This window comes from Sinocyclocheilus rhinocerous, unplaced genomic scaffold (genome assembly GCF_001515625.1).
Source record: "Sinocyclocheilus rhinocerous isolate Xijiao unplaced genomic scaffold, SAMN03320098_v1.1 scaffold2610, whole genome shotgun sequence".
In the NCBI taxonomy this organism is placed as follows: domain Eukaryota; kingdom Metazoa; phylum Chordata; class Actinopteri; order Cypriniformes; family Cyprinidae; genus Sinocyclocheilus; species Sinocyclocheilus rhinocerous.
Window position 1 is genome coordinate 72,179 of NW_015645598.1, and position 10,968 is coordinate 83,146.

The 10,968-nt window shown below is 35.5% G+C and overlaps 1 protein-coding gene and 1 pseudogene across 1 annotated transcript; one reads left to right on the forward strand and one right to left on the reverse strand.

Annotated features, from left to right (window-relative positions):
- Window positions 1-812: 812 nt before the first annotated feature.
- LOC107706831 (FAST kinase domain-containing protein 2-like) lies at window positions 813-10,142 on the reverse strand. The gene is made up of 12 exons (XM_016510662.1): window positions 10,069-10,142; window positions 8,326-8,387; window positions 7,533-8,188; window positions 6,674-6,777; window positions 6,484-6,592; window positions 5,765-5,875; window positions 5,380-5,552; window positions 5,067-5,230; window positions 4,763-4,987; window positions 1,457-1,541; window positions 1,211-1,325; window positions 813-984 (listed from the first exon to the last, which is right to left on the reverse strand). The coding sequence occupies exons 3-12, from the start codon at window positions 8,130-8,132 to the stop codon at window positions 874-876; spliced, it is 1,797 nt and encodes a 598-aa protein (XP_016366148.1). The 5' UTR covers window positions 8,133-8,188; window positions 8,326-8,387; window positions 10,069-10,142; the 3' UTR covers window positions 813-873.
- Window positions 10,143-10,392: 250 nt separating this feature from the next.
- Window positions 10,393-10,968, forward strand: part of LOC107706832 (putative malate dehydrogenase 1B) — a 4,221-nt pseudogene continuing 3,645 nt past the window's right edge.

Here is a 10,968-nt window from a genome sequence, read left to right on the forward strand (position 1 = left end):
GCCAGGATTGCTTTCCAATTACTGATAGATTTCAGCTGGTGTCTTGGCTTTCCATGCCTTTTTGCACCTCCCTTTCTTCATGTGTTCAATACTTTTCCTCTGTCATTCTACTTTATTACACAGAACTTAATTTCTGAACTTATTTGTTTGGTTTTCTTTGTATGTATGGATTACTTGGATTCTTACTGACATCTGATGAAAATTTCATGCAAACAGCACCTTTAGAAATATATTTAGAGAAAAATGGTGATGAGTTTATATATATATTTTTTTTTTGTTTAAATGACGTTTGTCATGTTTTGGAACCAAACTCTTCATATACTGTATATAAAAATGTTGCTGAATTTAAAATAAAACCACAGAAATAAAACACTGAAAAAAAAAAAAGAGGCAAAATCAGCTTTTTATTATTAAAAAACTTGCTTCATATTTATTCTTTCATTGATTTCAATCTCTCGGTGTTGGAGGAAGAATACATAACTGTACAATATTGATATTATACATCAATAAATACTATGCATCATGTATCCATCTCGGAGTAAGATCAAAATGTCCCCCATGCGTGAGGGGAAATGAAATACCACAGAATTGCTCTCTTAGGAACAGTGAATTTCACTCTGTTTTTGGACTGTTGTTCGGTATTTCCTGTGCTGGAAAAATGAGCTTTTGTAGCATTTTAATCTTCTCTTCCTCAGTTTTAGAGTTGAGCTCAAGGACAGGAACCTAAACACATGAAATATATGAGGAATACTACTGAGAATGCAAAATGGAAAACCAGAAATTAAATGGTTGTCTCGGAGTAAGATCAAAATGTCCCCCATGCGTGAGGGGAAATGAAATACCACAGAATTGCTCTCTTAGGAACAGTGAATTTCACTCTGTTTTTGGACTGTTGTTCGGTATTTCCTGTGCTGGAAAAATGAGCTTTTGTAGCATTTTAATCTTCTCTTCCTCAGTTTTAGAGTTGAGCTCAAGGACAGGAACCTAAACACATGAAATATATGAGGAATACTACTGAGAATGCAAAATGGAAAACCAGAAATTAAATGGTTGGTTAAATCCCTCTTGTTGTTCATAACACCATAGTATTTCTATGATACATGACTAAAAAACAGTGTCACTTCTATACCAAAAATACTGCCCAAGTATCAGGTTTTGGTGGAATTAGTTAGTGTATATCTGAAGAATTGGGGGGTGGGGGGGGACTTACCAAAACAGGTTTATAACCAAGTTTTTCAAGATGGCGAAGTTTGATAACCAAGCTGGCTCGAGGATGTGTTGTACCAAAGCAAAATGAAGTATGTGGGGCGCAGACCACCGCAATCCTGAAACAAAAGGACAAAGAAGAGCTATTAAATATGTCTGCAAAACTACTTTCTAGCATTCGACATCTAGGTATGTGAGATCAGCATGGGATTCTTCATATAAACATCACAGCTGTTTTGTGTTGTTTTACCTTTGGGCACATTGAGGTGACCCAGAATCCTTTGCGCTGAGGCCACAGGTTTCTTCTGTTTGATGAGGCAGTGTAATCACACAGTCTAAAGCAAAGACAAGACAACATTTCAAACAATATGCACACGGTCTACTCCAACATGAAATGCCACAACGTATTTAACAGCCATAATGTGACATGTTTCTAAGTGAAACAAATTGTTCAGTGGGAAATGTAGGCAGGGATTTGATTGTATCCATCAGTCGCTTTGGATAAAAGCGTCTGCTAAATGACTAAAAGTAAAAGTAAAGTAAAGGTTTGATTATGCAAAATAAGGTATATTAGCTTATTAATTTATATGATAATTTTATTATATTAATATTATGCAATTAATATGTGCATTAAAAACCCACTTATTGTTTTATGATTTGTTAGTTATTATATAATTTTATAATTTATTTATAAGTTATGTATAATTTATATCTATTCTATTCTGTTTTATCAACATTTAATTGTTGATCATTCTTATTTGATTCTATTCTATTTTAAAACATTTACCATTTTATTAGAAACTATTTTCTTTTTCGATTTTCTTTTGGTTGCTTGTATTTTGTGTCCAGAACTTGTTTACGCTTGTAAAGTATTTTGCATTGTATTTGACATCTTAATGGTGCTAAAACTCAATTTTTTTTATTATGCAAAATAGAAGTTCTCATTTTTAACCTTTCGCGTATGAAGTCAATTGGACTTGGAAATGCTTGCTTGAGATTGATTTTTTTCCATCACTTGTAAAATACTTTAAATTGCATTGGGTTTGTTTGAAAGGTGCTATATAAATAAAGTTTGATTGTTTGATTAATATAATACTATTAAATTATGAAGGAGTAATGATGCTGAAAATTCAGCTTTGTCATCTCAGGAATAAATTCCATTTCAAAACATTTTCAAAAAGAAAACAGTTATTTTAAATTGTAATTACATTTCACAATATTATTGTTTTACTGTATTTTTCTTCTTTCAGAAACATTTAAAAAATCTTTTAAATTTTTATTATGCAAATTAAATCAAATTTCTTGTTTTTAATCTTTTCATTTTGGAGTAAACTTGGCCTGTTTTCTCACAATTTATTACTCTAAGCCAGTGGTCACCAACCCGTCGATCGCGAGACAGAAGGGAACTGTCTTGAGAAAAGTGTCGATGGCAATGGCATTTTCTTCTCCGTAACCAAGGAAACGCTATATTGCGGTCGGTGCAAACGCAGTGTTGCCAAGTCCGCGGTTTTCCCGCGGAATTGGGCTACTTTAACACTGTTGCCGCGGGTTGAAGCGACCCCAATAACGTGATATTTAGTCCCTGGAATGTGAATTTTACTGGAAGATCCCAGCCGAAAAACGTGTATTTTATCCCCCGGAATGCGAAATATTACGAAAACCTGGCAACCCTGTTCATAGGCGCCACCTGCTGTCAGAGAGTGCGTCTCATTCAAACCTGCTGTTTTTGTTTCGTGCAGATGTTTTATGTAGCAAATAAATAAATAACACCTAAAGTCAGACCATTCTGTTTTAGTTTTAAATCCTGAAATTAATCTAAATCAAATCAAAAACAACTGCCCGTGCAGATCATGATTAAAATGCAGTGGTTGCCTCTAATTTCAAATGGCTAGATATTTTTGTTTAAAGCCAGTTTGTTTGTTATAAAGCAAATAGCCAATAAATAAATTTGCTTAAAAATCAGTATCAGTATCAGAATCCAATTTGCTAGTAAAAAAAAAAAAGAAAGAAAGAAAAGAAAATCTGAATTCTGAATCAGCTATGAGCGCGTCATCACTAATTAAAATACTAAGTAAAAGGCCTAAAATTTGAAGTACAATCTGGGATGTCTTTTTCTATCAATTCTTCAATAGGTAGATCTTGTCTTTCATAAAGGCCGAGGTCAGGGATCTTGGGCCTAAAAAGGTTGGTGACCACTGCTTTAGACAAACATAAGATTTGTGTTTGTTGTGTTGAACGTTCTTCTCCTGTGTCCTATTCTTAATGCAATCTAGAATGGCCGCACAGAAGAAATGTTTCAGTGTTGCCAACTAATTTTCAGGGGAAGTTGCTAAAGGCTGGACAAATTGTTGCTAAAGTTGCTAAATGATATTGTGATGCCATTGCACAAATGCATCGTTATCTAATCACAACGCAAAACTGAATAGAATATACAATCAGATCACTCAAATCTCAGCAAAAATATGATTATGAATATGATTTGAAATGTTAATTTAGATGTGTTAGTGAAACTAAAATATAAATATAATAATATATATTTTTTAAATACAACATTGAATTATTGAACATTTACACATTTTTTTACGATTATAGTTTATGTAGGCCTATTTTCTTATTAACTAGTAAAACTACACATTCTGAATAATTATATTTTTAAGCAGTGGATTAGTTAGTATGCTACACTTCAAGAAAAGTCTGTAAAATAGGGCACAATGTACTGTGATAATTTATAGGAATTTTCTGTATTGATTTTTTACAGGTTTTTTAATGTCCTAGCAGAAAATTACCAGTAACTTTTCAATTTTTCTACAATATTTTTAAACTGATTAACAAGTGCAGGTACAAACTAATAACAAGGTGTTATCATAAATGAACAATTATTAATGAACAATTGCAACTCACATGATATGTGTCCTGCTAGACGATTTTTGTGTGTGTGTAATGCAGATAAAAATGATCGCCTTTTTATCATTTGAGTCACAGTTACTAAAAGTTGCCAAATAAATTTTAAAAATTGCTCAATTTGTTGCTAGGTGCTTTTTGAAGAAAAAAAGTTGCTAGGGTAGTCTGAAAAGTTAAATTGGCAACACTTGTGTTTGTTTGTGGTGCGCCCTCTACTGTACAGATGTGAATTTACATTTCCTTCAGCCAGAGGCTTATATTCATTTCGCTGTGTGAAAGTTGTGAAAGGTGCAAAAGGGCTTCACTAATTAAAATACTAAGTAAAAGGCCTCAAATTTGAAGTACAATCTGGGATGTCTTTTTCTATCAATTCTTCAATAGGTAGATCTTGTCGTTCATAAAGGCCGAGGTCAGGGATCTTGGGCCTAAAAAGTTTGGTGACCACTGCTCTAAGCACTTAGTTTAAATTGCATTAGATTTGTTTGAAAGGTGTTATATAAATAATGTTTGATTAACATTATTACATTCATCTAAAAATATTACTTAGTTTGAATCCGACTTCCTTGCTGTGGTTTAATTCATTAATAGCAATATAACACTAAGCTTGAACTTATAAAAAAAAGAAACCTGCACAGTAACATGAGGTTCATCTCACCAATGAAATAAATGCTCTGCTCCAGCACACTGTCCTGAACAGCATCATTTCCCACAATGCTCCTGACTGCACTGAGCACTTCCTGGTTGGCTGTGACCGCAGGAGCAGGAACTGAGATGTGCTGGTCTGGGACAGAGGTCAGGGAGGGCGGCAGCTGAGGTTTATCCAGTCGCAAACACAGATCCAACGTGTGCAGCCACCTCTGAATCTTATCCGACTGTTTGCCTGCGAGGACACAGGAACTGATCACAGCTGAAGTGTGATGGTTTATGGATGAAGAAAGAGAAAAAGTGGAGATACTAACCTTTCTCTAGGAGCTGGTCCAAAGTGTCCTTCTGTAGCAGTTTCTCCAGTGGGGTTTGGGGGAAGTGCTCCAGCAATCCCAGACAGTGGATGGCTTTCAATAGGTCTGTGGGAGACATCTTTGGAAGGTAGGACTCCAAGACCATTGTTACACTGGCCAGAAACCTAATTAAAAAGCAGCAAGTGCTAACAGTAAATATTCTGATAAAATATGGATTTGAATTGTCAAATGATGTGCAACATTTCAAAATCTTACCAACCCCAAACTTTTGAATGGTAAGTGTAAGTGATTAAGAATCAAAACAGCAGCTTACGGTGTTTTTTTCTCTTTCAGGTCGTGATTGAGGAGCGAAAAGACTTTTAAAACAGAAAGAAGGTCTTTCAGGGTCAGACTTTCGGATTTCTGAATGATTCTCTCTGCAAATGCATCCAACAAGACCACGGGTCTGAACAAAAGATTCTCAAATGTTACTAGAAAGAGAATCACCTGGAAAACATAAAAAACAAAACAAATTAATAAACAACAAAAAAACAATCCTGCACAGTTTACTGCACTGAAGCGGATTATGTAATTCATCATAGACCACTACTACTAATAATAAACACACCTTTCTGCTCTGACACTGTAATGTTTAAGGCAGGAATGCACCAATATATTCAGGCCAATAATAGCACATTATTTTTATTATGGCCAATAACTGAAATGATGGTTGATAATATGCATCGTTCAAAGGTTTTGGCAGCCAGGCTGGAGAACATGTACTGGGTGTTGGGTGGACTAAACCCATCTGCCAACGACAGAGCTTTGGTCTGAGGGAGAACAGATAAGCCACTACTTCATTCTGACATCTGTATATGTGGATTTATTTTACAAATGGCAATAAAGTCTTGAAGGGTGTTACAAACTCAGCATCATCATTTCTCCTTTGATAGCTGTATACAAGGGTGACATGTCATGTTTTTTTTTTCTTTTCAGTTCAAAATATAAGCAATTGTACTTTGCATAAATAAATAAATATTTAGCCATCATGGTCATAGAAAAAATGTAGGAGTAAAATACAACATAATATTGAGAATATAAAGTGAATTACAATACTAAGAATTTAAAATTAAAAAATTTTTTTATAAAGTTAATTAAAATGTAAAATTATTAATAAGAATTGTAACAAGAATATATACAGTCGTTAAAGGGATAGTTCACCCAAAAATGAAAATTAGCCCATTATTTACTCACCCTCAAGTCATCCTAGGTGTATATGACTTTCTTCTTTCACTTGTTTTTATCCTTTTGATTGGAGTAAATTAGACCTGGGCATGTTTTTATGAGCTTTAAATAAAGAAAATTAACTGAGACTCCATCAAATTGTACATTCGATACATTTTAGGTGATATACATAATAAATCAATTGTAATCTAACCGCCAGCTCATTCTTCAGAAGTATCGGAGAGTTTTTTCCCACCGCGCGCATCATGCTCTGCAGAACAAGCACATTCTGGATCTCAGGAATACGATCCTTCAGCAACAACCTTCCAAAATCAGAACACAAATGAATGAAAACATACACACAGATGTATCATTTCATATTTGGGCTGTAATCATTTTCAAACCTTAAAGCCTCTCTCAGGGCCTGAACGTTCCTACTGTTTTCCATCTCCCGAATACAGGAAGCCAACACCGAAAGAGACCTTATATCAAACTGATTCAGCCGCTCCTGGATGGGGCAAACAGAAAAAAAACAAGGTCAGTTCAGTAAATACTTCATAAACACATGAACTTAAATACAACAGAAATAAGATACACTGAATAAAAGTAGCAATATTAGCTGTTCTATTAGGAAGAAAGAATTACTTGAAACTGGATACTCTTAAAGGGATAGTTCAACCAAAAAAGAAAATTCTGTCATTAATTACTCTCATGTCCTCATGTCATTCCAAACCTGTAAGACCTTCGTTCAACTTCGGAACAAACGAAGATGTTTTTGATGGAATCTGAGAGCGCTCTGACCCTCCATAGACAGCAAGGATTTGGAATGACATGAGGATGAGTAATTAATGACAAAATTTTCATTTTTGGGTGAACTATCCCTTTAAGAATTGTCTAAACACAGACACAGAATTGTGAAAATTATGATTTAAAATATTAAAGTATATAAATGTTTTTTTATAATATGTAAAATAAGTATATGAAGAGTTCAGATGCAAAAGCCTCTAAGTGTAAACATTGATAATAATAAGAACCATTATTAACTGAGCACCAATAATAATTGAGCAGCAAATCAGATTATAAGATGTAAAAAATCTGAATTATTCCAAACTTTTTATAAATCTACTTATACAATCAAATATTTTATCTATTACAGCATCCATGATTGAGATTTAATGTGTGAATTAATGAATATGTGAAGATTGATATTTTCAGCAGAATACAAAACCTCCAAAGTGATCAGATTCTCAGGACTTCACTCACCTGTATGACACGCAGCAGCGTCTGCACAACACCTGTGTTTTGTGAAACTCCCAGGTTGACGATGGCCAGCAGACTGTAGGCCAGATCTTCGCTCCTCATGCGCCAGGCTTCAGTCACGGTGCGTTCACAGACCTCCTCAAACACCGGGTGCTCAAACATCAGCTGCAGCTCACAGCGCCGCTGCTCGTCCGTCATCCTCTTTGAGCTCTCCCACATGCGCGAGAAGATGCTGCTGAGGTGCTGATGCGACGCTGGGAACCGCTTCAACGTGTCCAGCACATCCGTGGGGCACGAAGAGTTCTGCAAATGCGTGTAGAAAGGAGTCCTTTCTGCTTTATCTGAGAGTTCGCTGGTCTCTGGAGAGGCAGCAGCTCGTTTAATCTGAACATTAAGAACTTCTTCTCCACTCTGACTGTAATACCGGATTTGTTTTAATGTGTGTCCTTGTGTGCTTTTTCTCCCCAGCTGAGATGACACAGCAAAGCCTCTGCTTTTATAACATAAAGACGTCTGTGTCCATATAAAAGAGTCACATTTCCACAGTGGCGTGGATCTCAGAGCACATCTGAGCATGTCCAAACCTGATTTATACATGCTCATGTTATCATCACAAAGCACAGGGTGATTCTCCAAAGCTTCAGACAAAGTTTAACCTGCTGCAACAAATGAAAAAGAAAAATAGAAACCTCTGTACTTACTACAGTTTGTGTTACTACTGTAAAATCATCATTAAAAAAAACAAATTATTTATTTTGGCTCAATTGTAGTGTATTTTGGCTGAAACTGATCTTACCGTTCATTCGTTTTATGTGCTCTCCGACAGGGTCACAGGTTGGATGCAAGTTCTTGATATTTCTAGAATCAGAAAAACACAGAATTAAATACGTACAGGTGCATCTCAATAAATTAGAATGTTGTGGAAAAGTTCATTTATTTCAGTAATTCAACTCAAATTGTGAAACTCGTGTATTAAATAAATTCAATGCACACAGACTGAAGTAGTTTAAGTCTTTGGTTCTTTTAATTGTGATGATTTTGGCTCACATTTAACAAAAACCCACCAATTCACTATCTCAACAAACTAGAAGATGGTGACATGCCATTCAGCTAATCAACTCAAAACACCTGCAAAGGTTTCCTGAGCCTCCAAAATGGTCTCTCAGTTTGGTTCACAAGGCTACACAATCATGGGGAAGACTGCTGATCTCACAGTTGTCCAGAAGACAATCATTGACACCCTCCACAAGGAGGGTAAGCCACAAACATTCACTGCCAAAGAAGCTGGCTGTTCACAGAGTGCCGTATCCAAGCATGTTAACAGAAAGTTGAGTGGAAGGAAAAAGTGTGGAAGAAAAAGATGCACAACCAACCGAGAGAACCGCAGCCTTATGAGGATTGTCAAGCAAAATCGATTCAAGAATTTGAGTGAACTTCACAAGGAATGGACTGAGGCTGGGGTCAAGGCATCAAGAGCCACCACACACAGACGTGTCAAGGAATTTGGCTACAGTTGTCATATTCCTCTTGTTAAGCCACTCCTGAACCAAAGACAACGTCAGAGGCGTCTTACCTGGGCTAAGGAGAAGAAGAACTGGACTGTTGCCCAGTGGTCCAAAGTCCTCTTTTCAGATGAGAGCAAGTTTTGTATTTCATTTGGAAACCAAGGTCCTAGAGTCTGGAGGAAGGGTGGAGAAGCTCATAGCCCAAGTTGCTTGAAGTCCAGTGTTAAGTTTCCACAGTCTGTGATGATTTGGGGTGCAATGTCATCTGCTGGTGTTGGTCCATTGTGTTTTTTGAAAACCAACATCACTGCACCCGTTTACCAAGAAATTTGGGAGCACTTCATGCTTCCTTCTGCTGACCAGCTTTTTGAAGATGCTGATTTCATTTTCCAGCAGGATTTGGCACCTGCCCACACTGCCAAAAGCACCAAAAGTTGGTTAAATGACCATGGTGTTGGTGTGCTTGACTGGCCAGCAAACTCACCAGACCTGAACCCCATAGAGAATCTATGGGCTATTGTCAAGAGGAAAATGAGAAACAAGAGACCAAAAAAATGCAGATGAGCTTTGTATGCACTTATCTGTATGCCCTGCTGCAAAGAAAATTAATTTCCTTATATATTAACAACCAATGTATTAAATTATTGATAATATACAGAATTTATATATATATATATATATATATAATGCCTTATTTGTTATTTTCAGCATGTTTCCGTATATTATTGTTTCGTAAGGGTGATTAGCCACAATACTTTTTGAACCATAATAAACAGACGCATTTACGCATTGAACAAGCTAAAAAGGTTTAAATTAGCAAAAGACATATACTAATTAATACATACATTTACTAATAAAGAGAGCATCCGCTTTGTGCTTATATTGTCCGCATGCCCTTGTACAGAATCCTTGAAGAAATGCGCCACTATAGCTATATAACCCATGCAGTGTTTACATGTTTGCGGTTAATTATGGCACAGGCATACATTTTAAGGATCTCGTAAACTTTAATAATCACAATGTAAGGATCTTACCCTTCATTTGCTCTCTTCACGTGTGCTGTGCAAAGCTCTCACTTTGAGCGCAGCCCTGACAGAAACAGCGAGCGCACGATTACTGCCTCACAATAGTTCCGCTTGTAGTATCCACAATATTATTTTTAAAAATGCTATAAAAATAGTTAAATAAACACCAGTATAACTTGTTTAATTCATGTAATATGTCAAATTTTATTTTTGGGCAATTTATAAAAACGCAGATTCAAAAACGAAATCCGAAATGTTTCCTCTGACGAGCCTCTTTATGCGGAACACACACTGTTACCTAGCAACTGCGGACGCGCTTGTGAATGGAAAAACATGGCAAAGCTTGTTCTCGCAGGTCTGTCTGTCTGTCTGGAAACTGTAAGCTGCATTTCAGCAGTTTTTTTTTTTTTCTAGCAAAACCCCTACAGTATTCCTACTACTTGTTTCACTTCTGTTTCATTTTTTATAACCCTTTCTTACTATGTGTCAGTAAGTTGTTGTTATTTTAGCATGTGCGTTTGGCTCAGTGTTATTTTTGTAGGATTACTGATAAACTAATGTAGTTTGATTTGTATTAGTTATAAATCATCAGAAATGATATATCAGTTGAAAACTTTAAATCTCAAAATTCATCCTTTGAAACCCATTTTAAAATCAAACATTGCAGTACCATGAAAATGGTACATCAATATCATGTTACAAAATGTTTTCGTTCATGAATTATACAAATTTAAGTTTGGAAAATGTCTCGTCTATGTTCAAAAATGTGAGTGACAGTTAAGGTGTTAATATTTTGAATTGTTTTTAGCTTTATTTTTTTGTTTTCATTTTGTTTACATTTCAGTTGTTGTATGCATTTGTCATTTTTATTTAATTTCTTTTATTTTCTTAAATGTGTATATATATATA

Bases quoted from the DNA above. Each gene is read 5' to 3' on its own strand.
- LOC107706831 (XM_016510662.1), bottom strand. From the start codon at position 8,132: ATGAGCATGTATAAATCAGGTTTGGACATGCTCAGATGTGCTCTGAGA. The intron at 6,593-6,673 runs GTTTGAAAATGA...TGATTTTGGAAG, and splicing joins GCCCTGAGAGAGGCTTTAAG to GTTGTTGCTGAAGGATCGTA. The intron at 1,326-1,456 runs GTAAAACAACAC...CTTTTGTTTCAG, and splicing joins TCACCTCAATGTGCCCAAAG to GATTGCGGTGGTCTGCGCCC.